The 27,316-nt window shown below is 39.8% G+C and overlaps 1 protein-coding gene across 2 annotated transcripts in view; it reads right to left on the bottom strand.

The window, feature by feature from the left end:
* Positions 1 to 402: 402 nt before the first annotated feature.
* The window catches only part of OSBPL11 (oxysterol binding protein like 11), a 70,230-nt gene continuing 43,316 nt past the window's right edge, over positions 403 to 27,316 (bottom strand). For both annotated transcript variants that reach the window (XM_084643414.1, XM_084643413.1), the window contains exons 6-13: positions 24,919 to 25,117; positions 17,643 to 17,788; positions 15,941 to 16,081; positions 13,583 to 14,081; positions 11,530 to 11,716; positions 6,741 to 6,923; positions 5,371 to 5,524; positions 403 to 2,424 (exon numbers count right to left, since the gene is read on the bottom strand). In XM_084643414.1, coding sequence (XP_084499540.1) covers positions 2,347 to 2,424; positions 5,371 to 5,524; positions 6,741 to 6,923; positions 11,530 to 11,716; positions 13,583 to 14,081; positions 15,941 to 16,081; positions 17,643 to 17,788; positions 24,919 to 25,117 — 1,587 coding nt within the window. In that variant the 3' untranslated portion in view covers positions 403 to 2,346. The remainder of the gene's footprint in view (positions 2,425 to 5,370; positions 5,525 to 6,740; positions 6,924 to 11,529; positions 11,717 to 13,582; positions 14,082 to 15,940; positions 16,082 to 17,642; positions 17,789 to 24,918; positions 25,118 to 27,316) is intronic.

Here is a 27,316-nt window from a genome sequence, read left to right on the forward strand (position 1 = left end):
CAGTGTAATGCTATTAGCATGTGCATAAAAGCTAGACCTCTGAAATAGCTGGGGACAATACAGTGGGTAAAGGATAAAGTTTCTGCATTCACTCTGATTTCTTTGCTTCTGTGGATTTAACAAACAGGCCCTTGTACACCATTACCATGTCATTAAGCCTGTTATTAATATGCTCTCTCTATATTCCTTTAAGACACATTCATAGATGGAGCAGTAAGAGTGTACACTGACAATAAGCACAGCCTGTCAATCGAAAATCCTGAGTGAACCATTAAAAAAGCATTAAAACCAACAGATATTCTGTTTTCTTTACATCTTAATATTTTGGCTAGTATAAAGTATGTTTTTATAATAACGATTAGTCAAAATTATAGCAACATTGCCTTTAAAATAAATTAAGATTTATTTTTCAAACACAAGGGCACTACAGGGAACTAAGCCAGTAGTTTCAGTTTTTAACATTACTCCTCTGAATTTAAGACATTCTAAACAATTTATTTCAAAATTTGTAAGGAAAAATAGAGGGTATTCTATACAAAGTTAGAAGCATATAGTTTACACAGGGCCTAAACTGCACACGCTTCTTCAGAAGGAAGTTATTCTGACAGGTACGGGTGGTCAGATACTACGGCTTGGGGAGGCCGTGGAAATATGGCTAGACATACATGAAAGAATGATGTACGCACAATATTCATCCTAATCACCAGGACTCTGGGAAAACAGACAAAACAAGCTAATCATTTTGTAGTTTTATTTCCCCCCCCCATTTTTCCTCACACATGGACTCTTTATGACTTATATTCAGAGCAAAATGTACAAGGGAATCAAAGTAGTTGTGCATAAACCCAAACTTTTTTTTACTTTTTTTTTTGCGCACAATTTACAGTTTTTTGTTGAATGTTAACATGGTTATTTAAATTTTCTTTGATGCCTTCTTACATTCTCATGTCTTCAATGGAAAACATCTTACCAGATCACACTGTTACGAGTTCTCACGATGATGGAACAGGTCAAGCCATTTACAACGGCTGGTGAGTGGCAGATAATGTTATATACACTGATTGGAAGACTACATCAGAAGAAAAAACAGAGTAAGGCACCACTCTTGGAAAATTAAGGTAGCTTGTAGTAACAATAATGAAAGACAATCAGTACTACTCATAATTGCCAGCAATTCTTAGACTTCAATAAAATACTTACACTATAAAAAATGAAGGAAGGATGTTTGTACCTGAATACATTTTCCTGATATCTGATTGTATGTACATTAAAACACAGTCTCCAGCAAAATAAGCCTTTTTATGTACTATGAAAAAACCAAACCACAGTCCCTGTGTTCAATGGTCACATTTAACTGCTGTTTTCTGTTGTTCTGAACAAATATACAAAGGAGAAAAATCAAACCAATCCAATGGACAGCATGTAACACTGGCACTTCACCTCCAAGATGATCCCATGCACGGAGATGAAGAAATTAATACAACCGTGGTTTTATGGTTGCTGTTCAGTTTGAAAGCCTTAGTCCTTCGGAGGGGGGGGGGCCTAAACTTCCTTACATTTGCAATGTGAGCAAATCCTAAACAGTCACTCAGAAAGTGAGATTTAATAAAATTAGGAGCTGAAAAGTGTTCTGAATTATTCTTCCAATTCAATTCTTTCAAGTATACTAAAATGTTTCAGAGGAAAAAATGTCTCCATGGTTACAATTCCAATCAATTTTATAAATCCTTAAAAAAAAAGGGTAGTCTCTACTTAGCTTCCACATCCCTCCAGGGCATGCACATATTCCTTCTGAAGGAAAAAAGTCTTGTCAAATCCAGATGATTCTTAACACTGATTCCAGGTGCAGCTTCTGAAACCTCCTCCAGGTTTCTGTCAGGAGGTTAATCGTCGGATATACAAGCAACAAAACTTTTTTTTTTTTGTTTACATGGGTACTGAGTATTTCAGTGTTATTGAACAGAGCTCAGTGCACAGATTCTCAGAAAAGGTTCACGTGTCACTCCAAAGGTAAAGCCATTGAAGCAACAACATTTCATCTGACTTCTGCTGCTCAGGAAGTCAAATGGTTTATATCTTAAGCAGCTTGCAGTAGGACCTGCTTAAAAGATTACATAATTTAGATAAAATCGTTTGGATCATACAAAAACAAGTTGGTGAACATACCTGGCAAGGTGGTCTCTACACCTTTGATTATGTGTAACCTTTAAAGTGCCCTAGTATTGTATTCCTTTACGCTCATTTGAATTTGTGCAATTATAAAAACAGGGGACACAGTGTTATTTACTGTGTTTTGAGAGTGACAGAGATTAGATAAACAGAGAAACTCATCCTGAAGAGTCTTATCTAGTTAGTGTCCACTTGCTGAGTCTGTATGGTGGGGACTGTTTTCCAAAGGGGATTATAATACACCCAGCCATCTCCCTGCAATTGAAATGGGAGGGGGAAAAAAAAGTTACACAGAATTATAATAAAAGAATTCACATAGAAAAGTATTTTGTGATGCCAGGTGTCGAACTGACAGCACTGGAAACTAGAGGTACACAGCTTATGTATACCATAAATATCAGTGCAAGCTTCCCCACAGTCTCTGCTCTGGAGAGACCATCTCTAGGGATGAGGATATCTAAGGGCTTGGCACATGCTATGTCTGAGTGTGGACAAGCTAGGATGTAAATCTACAGTGCACTAGTCTGCCACACACTAAGTCACAGTGTGAGCCCTATTATCATGCACTAGACTAGAAGGTCTCTAGTGCACCTTGTTATCTGGCTGTTTTAAACAGAGTATGCCAAAGTGCTCTACAGAACTTTCAGGGTATGACAGTAGTGTCCACACAGCCAGTTAGCACACAGAAAGTTAATGCACTGCAGATTTACAGACCCTGGCTTGCCACACAGTAACTGACCATGTAGACAAGCCCTAAGAAATCATGCTCATTCCAGTCAAGTACAGTATTCTGCTGGGACTAACAACAGCAGCAGTCGTCAGCCCTAACTGATGTAGATATGAGGATGGAACCCTGGCACCCTGTGGTCTGGATTGAGACCAGCAGCTTATTTTGCAAAGGCTCAGCAAACAGCCATCAGAGAGAAATGGCTTGTGCTCACAAGCAAACTGGGCTACATTTGAACTGATGATCTGGAGATGAAATGGTTCTGGATCTTATTTACCCTACTCTGAGCCATCCAGTATCTCAAATTCTGCTTTCAAATAAAATATCTGAAAACAACGTTGTTTTTTAAAACCACACAACCTGCATTTCTCCTGTCAACAGTCACTCAGGGATGCAATTAGAACAAACTACTTGATTAAAAAACATTCTTAGTCCGAAATATTTACTTCTTGCGTTCACAAGTTAAAGGTAGCAGTTTCCTTGTGCGGTGAAAATTTTTGTAAGCAAAAGGATATTCTCTCCCAAATTTAAAATTTTATCTAGTTAAGTCATTCTCTCTCTTTGCTCACTTTGCCACAAATAAATACACATCAGCGAAAGTTTTCAGAAACCAAAAGTCAAAGTTTATTTAGATTTTTAGATAACACTCTGAGATCAAAGAGGCTACTTAAGCAAAGTTTCTGAACCATGAGAGATGGGGATTTGTTACTGAGGGTATGTCTACAATGCAATTAGACACCCACGGCAGCCCCAAGCCATCGGACTTGGGCTCCAGCAAAGGGTCTTTTTAACTGTGGTGTGGACATTCAGGCTCGGGGACTTTCCCACCTTGCAGGGTCTTAGAGATTGGGCTGCAGCCTGAATGTCTATATCGCAATTGAACAGCCCCTTAGCCTGAGTCAGCTGTGTAGACATATCCTGGGTGAAAAGGAATACTCTGCAGTGGTCCCTTTGATTTAGCTTTAGAATACCCTGCAGTTTGTGGTTCAGAACCATATCTAGTTCCAAATATTTTAAACCTTCTGCTGAACTGGAGATAATTTTTTGCTTTTCATATTTTACTGTACTATTGCATTTGTGATCACACAAATTTGTCACAATATGGATCTGAAGCTCCACAGCATAGCTGAAATATACACCTCTATTCCCTCCACAGAGGAGGGCCAGGCTGCCTACCTCAGCAGCTGCTAGTTTCCACATAGGAAAGAAAATCTGCTCTCAAGCGGTCACACCAGAAATTCCTAGTCTTTTGGGGCACCTTTTACAGATAACCAGGATAACAGCTTGATCATGCTCCAACCATTGAATGGACAAGCTGCATTAAAACCTGAAATCTACATTAATGAAAAGCTGATGAAGAGCTGGTAGTCACAATGATGTTTTTGTTTTATATGCACACGGTGCAATCAGCTCCAATAGCTTCCTTTGTGTTTTGCTCAGGTATTCATGGTCCATTTTTAAACCACATCACAGTTTCCATGTGTCTCAGCTGAATTGTAAAAGTTGTTTACTTTTGAAGGAAGTTAAGCCACACAAAGAAATGCTTGCAGTTGTGGGGTCATAATTGCAAAACCAGGGAGCGCTGTGAGCTAGTAGATGATGTTCTCCTGCATGCTAGGGGTTTGGGTGCTCTTAAACCATCTGGCTGTTTTACAAGGCAATCCAGATTCCCCAAAAGATGAACTCTGAAGCAAAAGGCCAAGTACTTTACCTTGACAGAAGACTCAGATTGAACAGCAACTGGCTGTTCTAGGATTGATATTGCGGATATAAGTTCTTACAACAGCTAGCAAAATGAAAAGTGTGTGTGTGTGTGTGTGTGTGTGTGTGTGTGTGTGTGTGTGTGTGTGTGTATATCCCACATTAAGAATGACAGAGAACCAGCAGGCGAAGGAAGGAAGAGGGAGCTCCCCTCAGGGCTCTAAAGGGATTTTTCAAGTTAGAGGCTTAATAACCAAGTTCTTGGGACAGCTTGAGAGGGTTAGAGGTAATAAAGACCCCATTCAAGTCATATGATTTCTTAAACCACTTGGTAAGTTAGTATAGAAGACTACTCTTTTTCTAGTGCTGGTTACTCTGGGTGAAAAATACATTAGTGCTCTGGAAATAGAGTCACTGTATATTTTTATGCCTTTATAGAAACTTATCAAAAGCTACTGTTTCCATTTTTATTATTTATGAGCAAGGAACTAGGTCCTTAACACTTATGTTTCGTGCACAGAAGTTCTTTACCAACAACCATTTAGCTTTAGAGTCATTCAGTGTGGAATGAAAATCATAACATAAGAATAGCCTTGTATAGAAATGCATTGACTGATATTTCATTAAACGTATTATAAGATCCAAGGCCCTATGGCATGCTGTTATCAGCATTCCCTAGAATGTCCTCTATAGACTCACGACCTGCACGTTAATATACATGCTCATATGTGCATTTACAATACATACATTTTTCACACACAATAGTTACTTACTTCTTTAACAAAGTATTTTGTGCTCCACGGTGCCTCTGTTTCAGCACGAAGTCTCTCTTCATTTCTCTGCCGTTCCTCAAGGGCTCGCTTATGCTCTGTTGCTTTATCGATGTCTCCATCCTTCAGAGACTCTGTTACATGTTGCCACAGTCGCCTACAAATCAGAAGGAAGGCTACAATTTAGTCACAGGTATTTTTAGTAAAAAAGTCATGGACAGGTCACAGGCAATAAACAAAAATTCATGGCCCATGACCTGTCCATGACATAGACTATAAATATCCGTGACTAAATCTTGTGGGGGGACTTGGGAAGCGGGGGGCCGCTGCTGTGGGGGGAGAGGTGGGGAAAGGGGCAGGGCCAACGGCACCAGTTGGCAGGGGTCATCAAAGCAGCGGCTGCTTGGATAGTCCCAGGGCCAGCCACACCAGCCGCTGCTCAGGTGGTCCCCAGGGCTAGCTGCCCAGTGCTGCCCAAGCAGCAGCCGGTGTGGCTGGCTGTGGGGTCACCCGAGAGGCTGGCTGCAGAGCTGCCCCAGCAGAGGCCAGTCTGGCTGTCCCCAGAGCCAGCTGATTGGGCAGCCTGGGGGTCAGCTGCACTGGCCACTGCAGAAGTCCCGGAAAGTCATGGAATCCATGACTTCTGTGACCTCCGTGACAGACACAGAGTCCTAATCAGAAGCTTTAATTGATTTCACATTTTTCAGTGCCTTCCTGGATTGCAGTCACTTGACTTACAGAACTGGTGTACAGCAGGTGACATTATTTCACAGTTATACTCCAACCTCTTCTCTGGCATGCCAAATTAATGTAAAACAGAACAGGATTGAGAGGCACAAGAAAAAAAGGAGCTCGTAATTTAGTCCTCTAGGCTAATATTAAACTGCTCTCGACTGCAATGCTAGATTGGCACATAAATGAAAAGGTCTAGGAATTTTCAGCCTAATCCCAAATGGACATTTGTATGCATCTTAAAACTGCCAAACAAAAGTTTTGTTTCTGCTGAGGACAGCCCCTGTAAAGAACTGCTGGGCTGCACAGAGGAATATTATTTGTACTGTGTAATGTCCAAAGGCTTAAGACGGAGGTCTTCCTATAGCAGGCACTGTATGTACTCGTAAGACAGTAATCATCTGTGCCCTGAATATGCAGTTTAAATAGCACTTGCCTGCACTATGTCTAGCTCTAAGCAGTGTTATCCATTCCTGAATATTCAAGATCACTTTGGCTCTACTGGTCCCACACACTACCCAGTTTGGATATTTAAGTCTGTAGATTTCTCATAGGCAGCCTGGTTTGTAAGTTGAGGAATTCCATAAATTTTATAGAACAATTGAACAGATGTAAATTTTTTTTATTATTATTATTTTTACCTAGACTCAAATGGCCCTTGTTTCTCTAGGGGCCGTACTCGTTTTCTTGTCACTGACAGTTTTGTCAAGTCCACATACTTGGTCTCTCCGTTGCTGTAGGTGAATTCAAGCACACTATTCCATTCACCTTGCACTCTGCAGGCTACAGTGTTTGTTGCATTCTGCTTTACTTCACCTGTGACTCTGGAAAACAAAAAACAACAACAAAAAAAAGACCACAACTGAGAACAGACTGCTAGGGCCTATTCTGACATTTCATTTTGGAAGAAACTGCAAGCTAGTCTTTCACACATTCTAAGTTTTTAAGGCAGTTACTTAAAGTATGTATTTGCATTGAGAAGCTGGGAGAGGGAATAATGAAAAAGTCATTTTTCTATTATTCTTGTGATATTACCCAACAGAACTCAGCTTTTTGGCTTTAACTTAAAACTTGCAAGTCTTTTCACAGGAGAACTGAGCTGAAAAGAAACTGACATATGGGTTACACTCGTAAACCATTACTACAGTTCATATTTTTCTCCTGGATATCAAGCTTGATATTTAACATAAATAATATTTATTTGATATTTATGTTAACAAGCTAACTCTCTCTGTAGAACAATTATCTTCACCTGCTAGCCCTGTAGGCCTCTTGCTCTTTATTTTTTAAGTTTATAATGCAAGTATCGCATTAAAAGAGACAATGAGGCAAGAACAGAGGGGAAGATAAATACAAAACTAAGGAGTCGGACTTGGAGATCTGTGTTCCATTCCTGGCTCTGCCAGAGACTTCCTGGGTGACTAAGAGCAACCAGGGTGCTGAGATGGATTCATGCTTCATACAACATTTGGACCCTCAGACAGAAGGTGCTATATATACACACAGTATTATCATCACTCCCATGAGTGCATACTTGGGTGCATGAGTGTGGAAAACAAAAACAAAAAAAAGAACACATGCCCAAAGAACGCATGACAATGGATTTACAATGAAGTGACACTGGAAAGGGAGACTCGAAAGCTTGATTGACCCAGTCAGACTTAGCAACAAATAGCCAAATTTCCCCACCCTTTCATTCAGTGAAGATTCATTCTCCCTTATGAGAGAGTGAAGGAGTGAGGGTTTGCTAGCGATTCAGGCAAGACAAGCAGTCTCTCAGCTGCATGGAGTTCAAGGCTTCACTGGGGATGCCAGCCCCTACCTTACGTACCTCCAGTTATCTGTACAGAATGGATCTACACCATGGTTACTCCCCAGGTTCTCTTTCCCACTGGAAACGAGGTTTGTTCAGTGGTGAGACTGCCGCTGATCCACAGCCACATCTACATTCTGTGGGACTCCGTGTGTGAAGTTACCGTAGCATTAACTTCAGTTACATATATGGTACTCTGAACCACCAGGTGCAAGGAAAGGAAGCCAGGTGCCACTTACGGAGCAGAAAAGGGCTGGCTACTGGCCATATATGACTAGATGAGAATTCCCCTGTGGGATGGAAAGCTCTCAGCTGGCACAATGTTAGTATAGCCCGTACACCTCTCCTGGCCCAAGTGTAGGTGACATGCCAGGGCTGAGCTGGAGCACAACTGCACTCCAGCAGTTCTCAGGTGATTGATGCCAGCTGACGCAGATTAAAACAACATCCCCATGTTTGCCCTAAGCTACACCGGGACTGTGGCTGGAGCTGCACAAGGCGGACAGTGGCTGCCTAGAAGCCCACCCCTCTCTCCCACACTAAGCAGATCTCAGCACAAGAGAGAATCTGGCCCTCTGTGTTTTACTTGTGGGAATATTGCATATTTTTACAAGTCTTTACCAATGTTCAAACAATAAGTTTAATTTTACCCATATGAAAAATTTTGGAGTAGTTACCGGAATATTAGACTGAACAGAATTGATGCATCTTAGCTATACCCTTGTAGTTGAGAAGGACACAATGCAAGAGTCAGACGAACATTAAACTTGAAAATCGTATTTCCATGTGAAGGTTTGTTTTACCAGTTAGCATGGCTCTCCCTACGGTGTACCGATAAAGAGGGTTAAACAGTTTTTGAAAACAACTATGAAGACTAGGCAGTAAAGTACCAGTCCATTGATTTTATGCTGTTTTTGCATCCTCTGCGACTTTTACACATCGCTGAAACTACATTATGAAATTTTCATTTATCTCAATTATATCTCTAAACAGACTGGTGCACTCTGAATGAATTACAGACTAAGATGGCCAGTATGTGTGTTTACACATTTCATGTGTTTATCAGCTTCATATTTAAACTGTAATACAGTTAAACTGACACTGGATGCTTGTACAATTTGAGATATCACAGTGTCAATCACAAATTGGTATCTTTGCTTGACTTAAAGGTAAAACTGGGATTTTAGCTCAATCATGGGTCTTCACAAGTGAGTGATATTCTGCACACTGTTAGTGATCATTATGACCTAAATTTCTTTCTATTAACATTACCTTGCACTGCACAACCATTCCCAGTCCTGAATATCACGCAACCTATGGCAGAACAAGTTTCAGCAAAGACACCACATATGTCTTGATACTGGGTTTTTTAATCATCTAGATTACATTCATATTACTCTGTTGAATATTACTATCCTCAGCAATTCAGTTGGGTACAGTGCAATCTTATCTGGCACAGGGCTGACAGATAGCCAACCAATGTCTTACAGCAAGGGTCACTCAAACCAAAATCGATAACGGTTGCTGTCACAGCAACATTCACTAGCGGCCCATGTCACTATAACAACGCTGCTACTTGGTCTCGTAGAGAGATTGCTTTGGGTAAAGTCCAAATACCATAATTTCAAAATTTCATTGAAAATATGTTCATGCAACTGTGGCTATATCAATGATAAATGTGACACCAAATAGACCCTCTATGTAAGAGTTTCTAATTTTATGTAGCAATATACTACACCACATAATCACCACCGTATACCACAGAAACATTCCTCCCAAATCACTAACAAGTACAACAATAACAAAATTTGTTAAAACACACACAGGTAAAGAAAATGCCATAACAAAATGATTACAAAGTTGGAGACACAATACATATGGTATGAATAAAAAGCAAATATGCTATTTAAGTAATTTTAAAAATGACAAACAAAAAGAACAGGTAAACTTCAATTATCAAAATACCCTGGAGGACACATTAAACCTGTCAACAATTAGATTTTCATCTTCCATATGAATCTTGGGATTTAGGGACAAATATGTTTTACAAACCCAACTACCTGCATTAATTGCTCCTAGGAGAAGGGGGAGAAATCCACTTGATGCTATCTAACTGACATATGCTCCTGCCTGCAGATTTCTGTGCCCACCAGGGTACTACCCTGGCACCATGGGTCTTCAAGTTTGAGATGCTTTTTACCTTTTATTAAGATAGCCTCCCTAAACTGTTTCTCTGCAACAGCAAATTGCAGAGTCGCAATAAACTGTCAAAGCAAATTACACTTAAAAGCCTTTATTGTTCAGGCCTATTGGACTAAACATAGAAAAAATATGAAATATTTAAGTAAGGGTTTTTAACAACAAGCACTGTGTTCAGTGGATGGTTGAAAAATGAACATGTGATGTCAGGTAACAGAGTATATTAAGGCCCAGAAACTGTTTCACTACAGGACTCCTTTCTATACGTTTCCTTCTTCCATCATTTGAGTGTCTGCATCTTTGTATGGGAGTGCTCAAGATCACATGTCTTACTATACTATGTCTTAAAAGGGATATCATCAGTGTTAATGGGCCCCCAAAGCCATCTAACTTCTCTCTTCCCTTGAATCCAAAATGTCTTAATGTGAAACTCATTCCCAGCCTTTACCTCCATATCACACACAAAGCCTGAGTAAGTGTGTGGGAAACAGAATAGAGACTATGGGGAGAGACTCCAACCCCCAACACTGCACAGCATGCAGTGCATCACATCCTCAGTGTCTACTAAAGCCTTTGGGATGGAATAGCAATGACCACAATGGGTTTTTGGGGGATAATTTAGTGTTATTAATATTTACACGGATTATAGCTTTTGTATTGTATTCACCCCTTTTCTGTATTTAATGAAATTTCATTCATATTTTATTCAATATTACAGAAGTCTGTAAATGTTTCTGTACTATATATTCCTGGTCATGAGACATGCTTTCAGTTAAAACTTATCATTGGCACCCCACTCTCCTTCTCAAGCTAACAACCTTGCAGGGTTTTGGTTTTTGTTTTTAATTTGGTTTTTACTGCAAGTTGGAGATTCTTTCATCAAAACAGTAATAGTACTTTGATAACTCAGACAGAAAGTGCAATATAAATACGATGTGCTTTACAAACATTAAACTTCACACCATCCTTTTGAGGTAGATAAGTCATGCATGTTTCACACACACAGTAAAACAAGGCAGAGCAAGGTTAAATGGCTTGCCCAGTCACAAACAAGTCATTGGCAGAGCCAAGAATGAAAACCTAAAAGTCCGGTCTCCTGATCACCTGAACTGGGTGCATGGGTGCACACACACAGATACTCGCAGCCTCGAATTTAACTGACTAATTAGCAATGAAACAGTCTTTTGCTTGTGACGTTTGTGTGGCTAGGCCATGCAATATGCCTCATAACTCCAAAACCCCTCAACAGTTTCAAGAATAGGAAAAAAAAATAATGCATCACTGAATACAGTTTTCTTAGCACAAGGCTACTCAGCATGCAAACAGATGGTGACAAAAAACAGAGGCAAGGTATTCATTTACAGAGTTTGAGTGATACAATATAGGGAGTTCATTAAAATATAAATGAGTGTACTTACCGGTGCAGTTTGCCACCATAGAATGGTTTGGTATGGAAAGTAATGCTTGCAGAATACCCAGTTTTTGCACAATTAACATTGACCTTTCCTCCCAATTCTACCCAAGGAACAGTTAAAATTGATCGAGCATATGCACAAGGTAGAGAAAATGTGTATTCCTCTCCATATTCCAAAAGACTTAAGAGTCCTGCATGCAAAAATAAGAGTCATCAAAATGTTTCCAATTTATAGTACTGAGGCAAGTGGTTGTTGAAGGAAACATCTAACACACTCAGTAAAACTATCACAATTACAGATTCCAGACACAAAAAGAATTTTGTTAACCCCACAGTGCCATTAGTTAGGTTGTACAACAGACAAGTGCAGACACTGGGTATCATGGGTACCAGTATATTTGCTGTTAGCCTTGAAAACCCACACCCCTCATGTTACAGGTTCAAAAACATGATCCTAAAAACTTAGCTGCTACTATGCCTATACAGCACCAACTGTTCACTTGTAACAGTTCTATTGCTATAATAGTGAGAGAGTCACACTCTGGAACCATACTACAAGCATGAGATGAGCAATGAATTACCGAAGCCAGAGAATTTGGAGTTTGATGTTCACATTTCACTTCCCTCCCACAAGAATAGATGGTACATTCCACCTTTCCTGAAAGGGTGTAGCAGCCTTTGTCCTCCTTCCTGTCACTTCCTTTTTCATTACTGACTTATAAATGAACACAACTGTCTCCTGACTGCTGTTCATGTAATAGTCATTACAATTGATTTTAAAGTGATAACTGTCTCTTAAAAAAAAAAAAAAAAGAAGAAGAAGAAAATGATTTTGTGCTGTGCATATGCCAGCTGATGCCTCCTGTAGCCTTAGGTCACTGTGTTTCTTCTTACACTTGATTTTCACAATTTCTCTTGTATCCTTGTCTTTTTCAGGTTCACCACTTAAACCTTAACTGTCATCACAGTCTTCTGCTCCATCCATGCCTTCTCAGTAGCTGACAGAGACCCTTAAGAAGGCAGCTTTTCACCTCCAAAATGCTGAGGGATCACACCCCCCACGTGAGTTAGGCACAGCTCCTCTCACCTCATGGGCAGATGAGAGAGGCATCAAGTTTTAAAGAAACTGCCTTAGGGCAAACTTCAAATCTTTGAAGAACAGCAGTGCAGAGATGCTCACATGCTCTGTTAAACTGTCTGGAAGGAGACTTCTGCTCCAGGAGTTGCTTTCCTCAGACTCAAAACACTGATTTACGTGTTCCTTGCCTATCCTCATTTTATCAGGAGTGCAGATTATATTCAAACATCTGTGAGTCAGAGTAATTGGGCAACACAAACATGAAGGATAAAAAGAGCTGAGATGGCATCTCCAGTTCAAAACCAGCAAATTGGTGAGTTATATTAAGGGAAAATGGAATCCTGGGATAATGAGCAACATTCTTATTAAAGGGATCCCATTATTAAATGTAAAGAAAATTTAAAGAATCTAAGTGTAAAATATGTTTAGATACAGCAACAGAAAAGTTAACATTTATGTTAAGTATTTTATGTTGTACATTCTAATTTGGTTTGTGCTTTGGAGACATAATAAAAAAGTTAGTTTAGATTGTACAAATTGTACTTTTGCTTCAAAACCTCATGTTGTGTTTCTAGATACATAGTCTTGCTTTTCTGCAATACTATAGCCCCGTGGAGGTTTGTGATCTTACACCATCTTTTGATTGTTTCTGCCAGGTACATGTGGCATCTTCTGTACTCCGTAATAAACAAATATGTCATCTAACAACAGGACTTTAAGGTTTCTCAGAGTCTCTTTCTCAAGGTAAATGGAGGAGACCCAGGGGTATTTTGTTAAAAAAACAAAAACCAAAACCAAACCACCTTAAAATACCCTATAAACAACCCTACAAATGAATTCTTTTGAAAATCCTATAGATGAAACTCCTGAGCAAAATTCGTTTGTTATTCTGACACTGGAGTTCACAGAACTTAATTTTATATTTATCCAACTGATATTTTTAACCACCTTCCAGTTCTGCAGTGAATAAATTACTCACCTTCACCAACCATTGTTACTCCTATTGACATTCCCAAGAATTTACTTTTTGTCCAGACATGAGCATTTACACACATCTTCTTCTCTACACATTCAGCGTAAAACCCTGAGACGGGAGGATGATGGGACACTTGCTCAGCTACAAATCTCACTGTATAGTAGTCTGGCTCCACTTGGCCCTCTGGCTCTTGTGAAAGAGTGGCTTGCTCTGAGAGGGAGTGGGATGAAGAGTTACTATTTGAGTCAGAGGGTACTTCGCCCTTAGCCATCCTCCAAGAGCAGTGAAACGTTTCTCCGATGATTGGATTGTATGGTTTCTTAGCAATTGCTCCTTTGCGACCTTCATGAAATGAAGTGAGATAATATTCAACAAAGCGGATCATCCTCTCCTCCGGGGTTGCTCCATTTGTGATTGCAATGAAGAGGTCCGGGTGAGACATGAAGTCTGCATACATCTCCAGCAAAGAACGTTTCTCTAAAATAAAAGTTGGAAGAACCACCTGAAATAAAGACAAAAAACTATAACAACTTAAAAGTAAGTAGACTATATATTTATGAACAAATTCTTGAAGTAATCACAATACAAAAGGAATGGGAAATAGGGATACAATACTTTTAACAGAGATGCAAAGTCCATACTGGCACCAATAAGCAAAATGTTCTCAGGATAATGGGAATGACATGAAAAAGAAAGTTTTAAACTTATTTTTAATGAAAGACTTAACACAAAAAGCAACGCAAAAAACTTATGGTGGAGTAAACACCAAAACCTAACAGAACTTACTCAAAAATGGGAAACAGCCATAAAGAAAGGGAAAACATGACTGACAATTTGTTATGAGGAAAAGGGGAAGAATAAAAACAAACCTGAACTTAACTACCTTATTATCAATGGCAGTAAGGACCAAGTTATGGGAGAACTAAACTGAACCCTGATTGAGCAGGGATAGTAAAAATGTGGCCTATGGGTACCTTCATTTTTAATGCAGGAATGCAAGCTCCACCAAGCAGACCACCACTCAGATCAGAGAAACTTGAAAAACCCAATCTCGTATGGTGAGGAGAAAGCTTTTCTGGCCAAATATCCTCAACTTTGCAGAGTCTAACCTTTAATTTTAAAAAAGTTTCTAGTCTAGTTGCAAAGAAAATCTCCCCATCTTCCATGTATAAACTAAGAATACATCAGTGGCAGCCTAATCATCCCAGATCTGCAAAACACAGTTCCAGTGTCTCTGCTTCCATACCATGCTTCCCCAAGCCATGCAGAGGGACAACTAATTAGGTTTTGTCAAGTCTTCACTGCTGCTACTGGGATCCTCCAGGAAAGCAGTGAAACTGACAAGTAGCCGCCAATTTCTTTCTGCTACCTTTAGATAAAGTTCTGAGCAGCAGGAAAGCTGTGAGTGGGAGGTCAAGATAGCAGAGACCTCTTACTTCCCAGCAGCAAACAGAAAACAGAGAATGAAAGAGTAGCAGAACTCCATTGCTTGCGAATGCCAGGATGCTCTGGGGCTGGGAACTGAATGAAAGAACATTCATTCTCCATTCTAACAGCCAGATGAGGATTGGAGAAAAAGGGAACTCATTTATAAAACTTGCTAGCCAGAGACTGCTAAAGAAGATACACACACAAAGCTTATGCTCAAATAAATTGGTTAGTCTCTAAGGTGCCACAAGTACTCCTTTTCTTTTTGCGAATACAGACTAACAGGCTGTTACTCTGAAACACACAAAGCTGGTTCTAGAGTCAGCCCCTTCCTCTCTCCCAGCAGTTGGGGGCAAGGTTGCCCCTGGATGACTCCTTCTGTCTTCATCTTGAGCCCTCTAGTTACTAAGAATCTGGTGAAACCTCCAACCCCTTTGTGTTAGGGTGTGGAGATGAGGGGATGTGAGAGAGTGGTATGCAGATGTGTCAAAAGTGGAGGGAGAGGAAGAGAAAATATTGGAGAGAAGTAAAGAAAGTAGGGAGAGAAAGAGCTGCAAGAAGGAGAGAAAGGGGATGAAGAGAGAAAATTTCATCTCTCTCTTTACACACACACAGTTACAGCATACAGCTGTTACTTTAAACTGTAGGGAGGTGACTTTAGGGTGGTACAGTAAGCTATATTTTATCTCTCTCTCTCTAAGTGGCTAGTAGACACCAAATACATGTTTCAAGTCCTGCAGATCAGGCTGAAGTTGGGACCTGAAGTCTCTACAGGCTGAAACTCTACAGAAATAGCTACTATCTATTCCATTTTACACAAAATAGGTGCGTTTCCACAAGTTTCTAGCAAATTGCCATATGGCATTTGGATGGACAAAGGTTAAGTGTCACTTCACTTCCACTACAGCCAGCTTTCACACCTTGGTTACTTACTCTTGTTAAATCCATGCCAAGTTTCAGCTGAGATAGGAGATGTAAGATAACACTGCGCTGTTCTTCCACTGCTCCAAGGTCATCCTCTTTGTTAACACATGTATCCTCCAGCTCCTCATCTGGATTTATTTCTTCAGGTTCCTAGTGTGAGAAATCCACAGTTACAAGTGTCATTTCAAAGACCTAATGGACTAAAAAGGTAAAGCTTAGCCTGTGCCTCATGGGGCAGGAGAAGCAACTGTAAAAAAACCAAACAGAGAAATCTCTCAGACTGGGATTGGTCTCAAATGAGCTTCCACAGAAAACGAGACCACTATATTACCACAAGTGTTCCACTTCTCCTTCTGCTGATGCTACACCATGTTGTACTCACAAATGAAAGACAGTGCAGAGGTTTTTAAGAACAGGTTGAACACACACCTGCCAAGGGTATAGGTTTACTTAGTCCTGCCTCAGAGCAGGGGGCTGGAGTTGATGACATCTTTGAGGTCACTTCCAGCCCTATGTTTCTATTATCCTATAAATCTAAGTCACTGAGGGTAATTATATTCCAATCACAGACAATGTAGTAATCAAAACACGTCTTACATACTTGCCCTATGTTTAAATCCTTTGGTGAGACAAATGAACCTAGAATGAACTTTGTAAAGGTAAGGAGTTATTCATCTTAAGGGTAATTCTGCTTCTTGGCCTATAGGGGTTGCTATCTGTCTGTATTACGGAAAGAAAAAAAGTCTACGTGAATAGAATCATAGAATATCAGAGTTGGAAGGGACCTCAGAAGGTCATCTAGTCCAACCCCCTGCTCAAAGCAGGGCCAATCCCAAATTTTTGCCCCAGATCCCTAAATGGCCCTCAAGGATTGAGCTCACAACCCTGAGTTTTAAATACTTAATTTCAACCTAGTCTATATTTTTAGGTTTCTTATACAAACTCTACTGAAAGATATTATAAAACAGAAAAGTGAGTCGATATTGTTACATGCATATAGAATAATAATTACCCTAAACATATAATCTTTCCCAAAGAGTTGTTTAGTGTCAAAAACACACAATTCTCAGAAACCAAGTTGCCTACAACCGCAACTTAAAAACCTGTTTCACAATCTTCATTATTCTTGTATTTTACAAGAATGTTTTTGCACTTCAAAATAATTGATAATTTAGAGTACTGAAAACACAACAGAATTCAACATCTTTTTAACTGCTCTGAAGTGATTAGTTTTTTCAATATAAAGATTGAAATAGAAGTATTTTATAACTTATTTTCCTAGATGATATTACATTTTTCTAACAACTAATTTCGCTCATCTACCCTCTGCTGAGCAATTTTCAAAAGTAGTTTATACTGTAAATACTTGGAAAAATCCAATTTATTCACTGCACACTGATTTCTAATATTAAAATGACACTAACTGGAATAATGTGTACATTTAAATATTTTAAACTGATGCTTTAATTTGCGCCTTCCCCATACCTCTTAACACATTTCATTCATATTTCACCCTGCAGCTGTTTACTAGAAAAAGACAGACTTGTCTACAAACCAACAAAACATTTAATTCAGAAGTGGTCCTCCTTTTTCTACTCAAATGTCTGTACGGGGGGGAACCTTCACTGTATAAAAATATTGCTAAATATCTGCAGATAATCCTGCAAGCAAAAACATTCCTCATAGAACTTGGGCTGTCACATTACCTTACCCTTGTTAGATGGCAGGGCTCTGGCACAGACTGCTCCTCTATGACAGATGCTGGCTTGTTTGGCTCTGATGAAAAATTTTGAGCTGCTCCATTTCTGAAATGGTTTGACAAAGATATCTTTGGTTCCAACCAACTGATCGTTGTCCCTGAAGCAAAAGAAAGTGTGCGCTGAAACTTATTCATACTCTGGGAGTTCAATAAAAGATGTTTTCGAGTAAGCACTTTTTGAAAAAGCTGCAAGCAGTTAACCTTGTTCAAAAAACAAGGTGAGTGCACCAGGACAACACCTTCTTTGATCATTAGCATGAGCAATGTGATTGGGCGGCTGTAATATATGCAACTTGTACTGGAGAATAAGATAATGTTATAAAAGGTGTAATCAGACACTAGAAAAAGAACCCAATCTAACTGGAATGTTATGTAACCACTTGGATAAGTTTTTGCACCAATTAAAGAAATGGGAGCAATAGCTCATTCTCAAACTTCTGTCAGTTTCAGAAATCTAAAACAAAACTATATTTTGGCATTGTTTCCTCTGGAAAAAGTACTTGTCTTTTCTCAGTTGAAGGAACAACATGCTATGATGAATAAATAATCGCCGCTCAAAGAGATAGCAGCAGTACCTGGAAAGCTATCACCCACTAATTTAATGATTCAAGTGTCTAGTTACTCTCAGCTAGTCTATCAGAATGGATACAATTCCTCATCAATAATGAAAATGTTCCATTTTATTTCAAAGGCTAATGTACAGTAGACACCAATAAAGTTCTATTAAAAACACATACAAATGTTATGAGACAGAAACATTCTGGCTATAACACGAACCCAGAAGCAAAAGAATTAGTAACAACTTGGAATCTTCTGTCCATAATTCCGTATTCTGCATTTAGGTAAATTAAAAGAAATTAGGGAAGTTCAGGAAAAAAAACCAACATATTGGACATTTCTATCCTTATAGAAGATAGAAATGTAAAGGAGGTTTCATGTAAAGGAGGATCAGAAAAATGGAGTAGCCTTTTTATGAGGGCAACTTGTGTGCATGGGTGCTGGAACTAGGGGCGAGGCACCCCCCCTCGGCTTGAAGTGGTTTCCATCATTTACAGGGTTTACAGTTTTGTTCAATGGCTTTCAGAACCCCCACTAGAAAAACTGTTCCAAAGCCACTGTTTGTGTGATAGAGTTGTCTAAAATATCTTAGCTAAACAGTTTTGCCTGGACTCAGTAGTAAAACTCAGCTTTGTGTGGCAAGATTTAATCTTCATGGAAACAAGAAGAATATTACCATTGCTTGCATTAGCATCTAGATAAACAGTAATCTTTTTTGTGTCAGAAATTATACTTTCAGCATGTTAATTGACAGGATAGAATAAACAAATTCTGTATTTTGCAGAATTCAGGTCAACAGTTTGAAGCCTTCCAATAACCTACACATTCTCAAACTTAACAATTAAAATATCTTGTGATTTGCAGTTCACCTTGACAGTAGGTCCAAGCATTTTTTTGTTCATACTCTCGTTCAGTCCTGAGGGTGTGTAGCAGATGCCCACTGTCATATCTAACTTGTATTCCTTGTATTCTAACTCAAGACATATACCACCACATTCACAGATTCATAGATACCAAGGCCAGATGAGATTATTATTATCCAGTTCTTAGCTATCAAATTGTATCTTGCTTTTAAGTACGTTTTCCACCTCTTCTGCACTACTCAGTTATACACACCCAGTAGGTCTTTGTCTATTTAGTATCACTTCTAGTTTGTTATATCCTGCATTTCTAGCATTAGACATGCTGACACATTTAGTCTTCTTCATCTAATCAAAGAAGTTACAGTAGGAAATGGCCTATTAGACCATCCAGCTTATCTTTCTAAAGCTTTTATTATTTTCTAAATCTTTCCATCTTTTATTTAGGAACTTCATCCTCACCTTAATTTGTATGTCAAAAGTCTGTAACAGATCATTTGGGTTAAGCAAGAAATCCTTAACCTTCCATAAACAAGTTTTAAAGCTTGCCTAAAGACTCTGCAATTCAGGTCAGTACCCCTCTTAGTTAAGTGGAGGCCATCCAATCCAAATAGGCTTTCATCAAAGCTGACATTCCAATGCTTAAAGAATTGCAACCCTTTTTCTCTATACCTGCCATACAGGCATTCTTTTGTACCCACTTCCAGGCTTTTCCTTCCTTCTGGATTTTGTGAGAAAAATCACATGCACTGCTCCCATCTTCAGTTCTTCCCACGGGCTCCTAAAATATTTCATGATTAAGGATGGTTCTCTTGGGCAGTGTTTGTTTCCACACAAACTATATTTGTAAAGAATTCTAGTGACTTTTCATTGATTTGTTACTCTTATTGTGGCGTTGTTAGCCTTGGCACCTGATAGGCAATATACCATGAAAGTTCTGAATGATATTTTTAAAGAAGAAAAAACATGCACACCAACCTACATCACTGTTCAACTTTTTCCTGTTCAGTGATTTTTAAGACCACCAAAAAACAATTCACAGATTACAGCTTCTCCACAAAGATGCATATAAAATGCTGTAATTCAAGTGGTCCAAATGGGACTGCACTTCTCCCAGATCTCCCCCTGGAACTGTAACGGCTCCAAATTTTCTAACATTAGCAGTACACAAGATTAAGAACTAAGAGAAAGCCCTTCTGCTCTTTGGCCAATCTGCACTTGAAGGTTTAATCAGTATCTCCAGCCCCTTATATTAAAAATCTTATTTTGTATGAGAAATAGTTAATCTGCATGCAGTAGCTGCTTTTTAACAGGAAACAATTTTCCCAAGTACAGTGGGTTTTTTAGTTTGTTGTAAGTTAAAGCCACAAAAAGAGTCAAAGTTTTGGACAAGCACCTTTCAAATTTCCATCTTAAAAATTAAACCTTGAAGTTATAAAGGCACAAAGATGATTTACCCCTACAATGTAGTTGTTTAAAACCACATCGTCTAATTTTTGTTTAAAGAGCGCTAAAAAAAATTATTACTGTACAATTCATCAGTTCTTGTTGCAAAAAACAGTTCAGCATAGCTGGGAATCTCAAAATATACATAATGCAAAACATACTACAATACCTTTAATATATTCCCATCATGTAAGCAACTTCACTAGCTTATTACAATAATCATCAAGAGGCTGGTATAATTGTAGCTATTCAGTAGAAACCATTTGCTTCCTTAAAAGCTTTTACGAACACAAAAACACCCAATAGATATACTAAAATTAACATATTAATGTATAAAGAGACTCACAAAAGGAAAAGGCACATATTCAAATGTGCACAAATTAAGTGAAAACAGTTCTGGTAAACATCTGCTTGCATGAAAATGAACAATTAGAGACAAACACATGCTCTGTGCACACACAGGCACAGCATATTGTTCCATAACAATTACTACTTGAAGAAATCATCTTCTCTAATTTAAGAGACAGGGTAATTTTATATTCAACCCAATCTGAAGTTTCCGATAAGATGATTTCTGCCTCAAAAAGGCGCATAGCTTAACGTCCCTTATCTACTATTCCTGTAAAAACTGGATTAAGCTAAATCAAAGTAGGAGTAGCCACATACAAACTTGAACGGTGAAAGCTTGTGCATAGACAAGGCCTAGAATTAGAACTTAATGTTTGTAGTGTAAAATTTTAAAAAATATAGGCTATGTTCATGTCACTACTTCAGAGTGACACTAAAGTTCTAAAATAGAACAGTGATAGAATTCACTGGAGCAATTTCTCTCTTTTTTTTTTAAACCCAAACAGAAGAAAATTATGTTTTTCAAAACCCCTGACACAGTTCATGCCCCAAAGAATTTCCAAGCCCATAAAATTTTGCCTCCATCATCACTGCTGTCAAGCATGCTATGCACATATTGGTTCCAGCCAAACCCACAGGTGCCTTTCCCGTGATTGCTCGATCCCCGCTCTACTCCCAGCCTCGCCCCCAACTCCACCCCTTCCATGAGGCTCCACCCTATGTCTTCTCTCCCCTTCCCCAAAGTCTCCGCCCCAACCCGCCCCCTCCATGCCCCTATTCCAACTCCTTCCCCAAATCCCCGCCCCAACCTCGCCTCCTCCCCTGAGTGTACCACAGTCATGCTCCTCCCCCTCCCTCCCCAGAGTGTGCTAACATTGCCAAACAGCTGTTTGACAGTGGCCGGGCAGGAAGCGCTGGGAGGTAGGCGGAGCACTCAGGGTAGGGGGCGGATGTAGAGGGGTTGGGGGGTGGGGTGAGGGGAGCTTGGCTGCCAGTGGGTGCAGAGCACCCACTAATTTTTCCCCATCAGTGCTCCAGCCCCGGAGCACCCATGGAGTCGGCACCTATGCTACACCCCAGAGGTAGCCTCATTTTTGTGGTGCTGCATGCACAATAACATGCTCTGAGATCCTTGAAAACGAAAAGCAGCTGTATAAATGTAACTGCATGTTACCGCACGTTGTGATACCTTGTGAAAGAAGAGGCACGCTGAAATGAGAGCAACAAGTTTTGACAAAGTCTGAGCCACAACAGTAATCCTAATCTTAACTACAAAATAATTTGTCATTAAGATTTTTTTGCATTAAATAGGTATATATTAAATACTGTTCTTAATCTTTTGCTTTGATCAGCTAACATTCTGATTTATAACAATGCATATCAGGGAAAATGCAACCTCGATGGAACTACTATAAGGTGAGTGCAAAACTGGTTGGAAAACCGTTCCCAGAGAGCAGTTATCAGTGGTTCACAGTCATGCTGGAAGGGCATAATGAGTGGGATCCCGCAGGGATCAGTTCTGGGTCTGGTTCTGGTTCTGTTCAATACCTTCATCAATGATTTAGATAATGGCATACAGAGTACACTTATAAAGTTTGTGGATGATACCAAGCTGGGAGGGGTTACAAGTGCTTTAGAGAATAGGATTAAAACTCAAAATGATCTGGACAAATTGGAGAACTGGTCTGAAGTAAATAGGATGAAATTCAATAAGGACAAATGCAAAGTACTCCATTTAGGAAGGAACAATCCCATTTTGTGTGTGTGCAACTGAAATGACTGCCTAGGAAGGAGTACTGCGGAAAGGGATCTGGGAGTCATAGTGGACCACAAACTAAATGAAAAAGTGAACATCCTTCTGGGATGTATTAGCAGGAGTGTGGTAAGCAAGACACGAGAGGTAATTCTTCTGCTCTACTCCGAGCTGATTAGGCCTCAACTGGAGTATTGTGTCCAGGTCTGGGTGCCACATTTCATGAAGGACGTGGAGTCCTTAGAGAGAGTCCAGAGAAGAGCTACAAAAATTATTAAAGTCTAGAAAACATGACCTATGAGGGAAGACTGAAAAAAATTGGGTTTGTTTAGTCTGGAAAAAGAGAAGAAAGAGGGGACATGATAACTTTCAAGTATGTAAAAGGTTGTTACACGGAGGAGGAAGAAAAATATGTTTTTTCTTAACCGCTGAGGATAGGACAAGAAGCAATAGGCTTAAATTGCAGCAAGAGAGGTTTAGGTTGGACATAAGGAAAAGCTTCCTGTCAGGGTGGTTAAGATCCAGAATAAATTGCCTAAGGAGGTTGTGGAATCTCTGTTATTGGAGATTTTTAAGAGCAGGTTAGACACAAACCTGTTAGCAATGGTATAGATAATACTTAGTCCTGCCACGAGTGCAGTGGACTGGACTTGATGACCTCTCGAGGTCCCTCCCAGTCCTATGATAGTATGATTTTGAGTGTGTTTGGTTTTTTTTTAAATTAATTTTAGGGAATCTGAAATGTCTTGAGAACACTAATGGCTGAGAAAGGAAATGACAAATTAGCTTTAAAGGGCTTCTGCTGAAAGATGTAGAAGGAATCAAAGGTAATGGGAAGGTTCCATGATTCCCACCACCAGGCGACATTTGAAAATAAATATCCACCAACTGCTCCTGTCAATTTAATGGTCTATAAGCCACCATGAACACCTCTGGCTCAACAAACCTATGCACCACTACAGACTAGAGACCGAATGGCTAGGCAGCAGTTCTGCAGAAAAGGACCTAGGGGTTACAATGGAAGAGAAGCTGGATATGAGTCAGCAGTGTGCCCTTGTTGCCAAGAAGGCCAATGGCATTTTGGGATGTATAAGTAGGGGCATTGCCAGCAGATCGAGGGACGTGATCGTTCTCCTCTATTCGACATTGGTGAGGCCTCATCTGGAGTACTGTGTCCAGTTTTGGGCCCCACACTACAAGAAGGATGTGGGAAAAATTGGAAAACGTCCAGAGGAGGGCAACAAAAATGATTAGGGGACTGGAACACATGACTTATGAGGAGAGGCTGAGGGAACTGGGATTGTTTAGTCTGCAGAAGAGAAGAATGAGGGGTATTTGATAGCTGCTTTCAACTACCTGAAAGGGGGTTCCAAAGAGGATGGATCTAGACTGTTCTCAGAGGTAGTGGATGACAGAATGAGGAGTAATGGTCTCAAGTTGCAGTGGGGGAGGCTTAGGTTGGATATTAGGAAAAAACTTTCACTAGGAGGGCGGTGAAACACTGGAATGTGTTACCTAGGGAGGTGGTGGAATCTCCTTCCTTAGCAGTTTTTAAGGTCAGACTTGACAAAGCCCTGGCTGGGATAAATTTAGTTGGGGATTGGTCCTGCTTTGAGCAGGAGGTTGGACTAGATGACCTCCTGAGGTCCCTTCCAACCCTGATATTCTAGGATTCTATGAAACAAGGGGCTAGACTGAGCCTTTAGTCTTAGTACTGTGTGGAGAGCAGCATGTAGCCATGCCTCCCCAAGAAGAGCAGTAGAAAGGACTGTGACTCAGTCACATCTCTCCAGTTCATCCCTTTCCCGGGAAAAAGAGTAAGTTGCACCCCACACCTCATGCCTGGAGATGAACATGGGCTGGAGCAACACCTTTGCCTGATCTCCACCCCACTATTCACATAAGAAGAGAGAGTCCTGACAGCACTACTGTGGTCACAAAAACTGGAGAGTTACACTTCCCACCACCTATGCGATTGCTTCAGGACTAGAGACAACCTGCCCTAAAAAAAAAGGTAATCATGCAGGAACATAATAACTGCCATACTGAATCAGACTAGTGATCCAACTAACCCGGTACCAAGTCTCTACCAGAGGCTGCTTCAGAAGAAGGTGAAAGAAACCTTGCAGAAGGCAGTTTTGGGATAACCAACCCACAGGAAGATAAATTCAGTAGAATCAGCATTTCAATTAAAATCAATTAATTCTAGGCTTTATGCTTCTGTCACACAGAATGTAGACCTTTACCTTAATCCATGACCTACCTGGTAATGATCCCTTCTGCTGCGATGCATGTTGTAGTTGGAGAATATGGAAGCAGTCATTTAAGCAGTTCATAGTGGCCATGGAAGTTGCTTTCAGCATTAACAGGTCTGGATCCAAGGATGTAAGGTGACCAGAGGCAGGAAGGCATTCTATGTTTCTAATCAAGTCTCTCTGCTGTCCCTCAGCCTGAGACATCATCTACCAAACAAAACAGTGCTGGTGTCAGAGAAGAGGATAGACATTTTTGTGGTATACAGCTATACTGAAGTGCTTCGCAAACAGACAACCCTGAAGAATATTACAAACTTAATATAAGTCCCAAAGAATTAATAAGAATTAGTTTTATATGTGTCAAAAATAAAAGTACATCTTGTCACCTAAAATGTATGGTTAAAGATGAATTTATATTTTTCTTTTACAGTTTAACACATTTCTGTGCTGTGCCCTCAATAAACCCTCCACAAAATGCATGCCACAAGTCCCATGCAATCCATGGTATTTATTGTATTATAGTTACACAGTGAGAGAATATATCAAGACGATTTTACAAAGTGAAAAAGAAATCCAAACATATTAATCTTAAGTGCTGAGTGCTCTCCATGCTTGGTTGATACATACATACAACACTGAAAACCATGCTTTATATAGAACACAGTAGCAAGCTCACAGCTCTAAGAACATGGAAGCTGACACAGTATCTTGTGGAATCAATGGGATGGGTAAGGGTGCTCAGTACCTTACAGGACAGGATGTATTCAGTTCCTTAAAGGGTCAGGCACTAAATTACACGGACAGTTTGGCTCAAACTTACATCACAATATACATATGTAAAATATGCATGATAGGTTGAAAAACAGCCTTCCTGTAGTCAGTGGATTTCCTCCCTCTCCCCTCCCCTGTTCTTCCCATGCTGCTCCTTCCCCCAGAGCAAGGTTAGACAACACGTTCAACTCTACAGCCTGCTCTATAGCTACCATCAGTGAAGCTACAACAGTGACTAACTACTGGTCCTACATTTTGCAGTGAAGCCTAAAAAAGGCACATGCATTCATACACAGTATAGTGTTGGGAAAACTGAAAACAATTTGTAGGTGAAAAAAAATCACTCAGACAAAATATTGCACAGGTTTTTTGTGATCACAGGTACTCTCTCTCTTCCTGGGTAGAGGCAACAAATGGAATACTAAGAAGAATCCTGCTGCTCTCTGGATTCTTACAAATTTCTGTTAACTGCCTGAACACAAAAATAGAACTGACAGGCAAAGGAAAAAGATTTTCTTGCATGTGCTTGTGTCACATTCATGCACGTGTTTGATTTCAAACGGGCTGGTTAGGTTTTCAGTTTACCTACTTTGACAGTATCCTTTCACTCTGTTTTCTATCAGCCTCCTAATACAGAGTCTCTACTAGGCAGCTGGTTTTAGATTTCAGAGAAATGTTTAAACAATATTGTACATCAGCAAATCACAAAGATTGTTTGACAAGCTCACAGTATTATTTGGTAACACTATATTACTATGTGTTTTGCCAACAACAGACTACCTAACACCAGGTACTCTATAATACATATGTCAAATCCACCTCTTCTTGTCACAGTGTTCTCTAAATGTCTTACATGTGAGCTTTTCAACTGTCCTGTGCAGAGTAATGCTGCAAACTAGATTTCAGGATCAATCATGCCATCGAGGTGCTTAACTAACCAACAAACAACAAAAAGAAAAGGAGTACTTGTGGCACCTTAGAGACTAACCAATTTATTTGAGCATAAGCTTTCGTGAGCTACAGCACTCCTTTTCTTTTTGTGAATACAGACTAACACGGCTGTTTCTTTGAAACCAATGAACAACACATACACATAAGCTCTCTGGGAGTCTTCCTCATTTGTTTGCACTGTAGTAGTACCTAAAGACCCCAAGCTAGGACTGGAGTCCCATTTGTGCTAGGTACTGTACAAACATATACGAAGAGACCATCACTGCCTCAAAAAGATTCATAGTTTGCAAAGCTGGAAAATAAAGTCACAGGATAGCTTCAGGTTATGTCTCTCAGCCTTTATTAGTCTATTCTAGCTTATGCCACCCAACCTCTCTATTATCTCAATGGGATGAAGAAGCGTACACAAAATAGCCAGCCAATCATGAAACCTCTCCTGTCGCCATGCAAGCGGAATGAGAACAGCTGCACTCAACACAGTGAAAGCATTCACAGGAGAGTACTTAAATCGCCCAGACATATCTACTCTTAAAAACAGAGCATTCTTTCAAGGATTCTAAAACTTTCCCTCACTCAACCAGGTTCATATACAACAACAGTTCCCACTCAGTTCAAAACTATCAACCAGTCCAAAAAGTACACTTGCCATATTTCCTAGGAAAAGAGCACATCCAGAAGTACTGC

The sequence above is a fragment of the Lepidochelys olivacea genome (assembly GCF_965140295.1).
Source record: "Lepidochelys olivacea isolate rLepOli2 genome assembly, chromosome: 11".
Lineage (NCBI taxonomy): Eukaryota > Metazoa > Chordata > Testudines > Cheloniidae > Lepidochelys > Lepidochelys olivacea.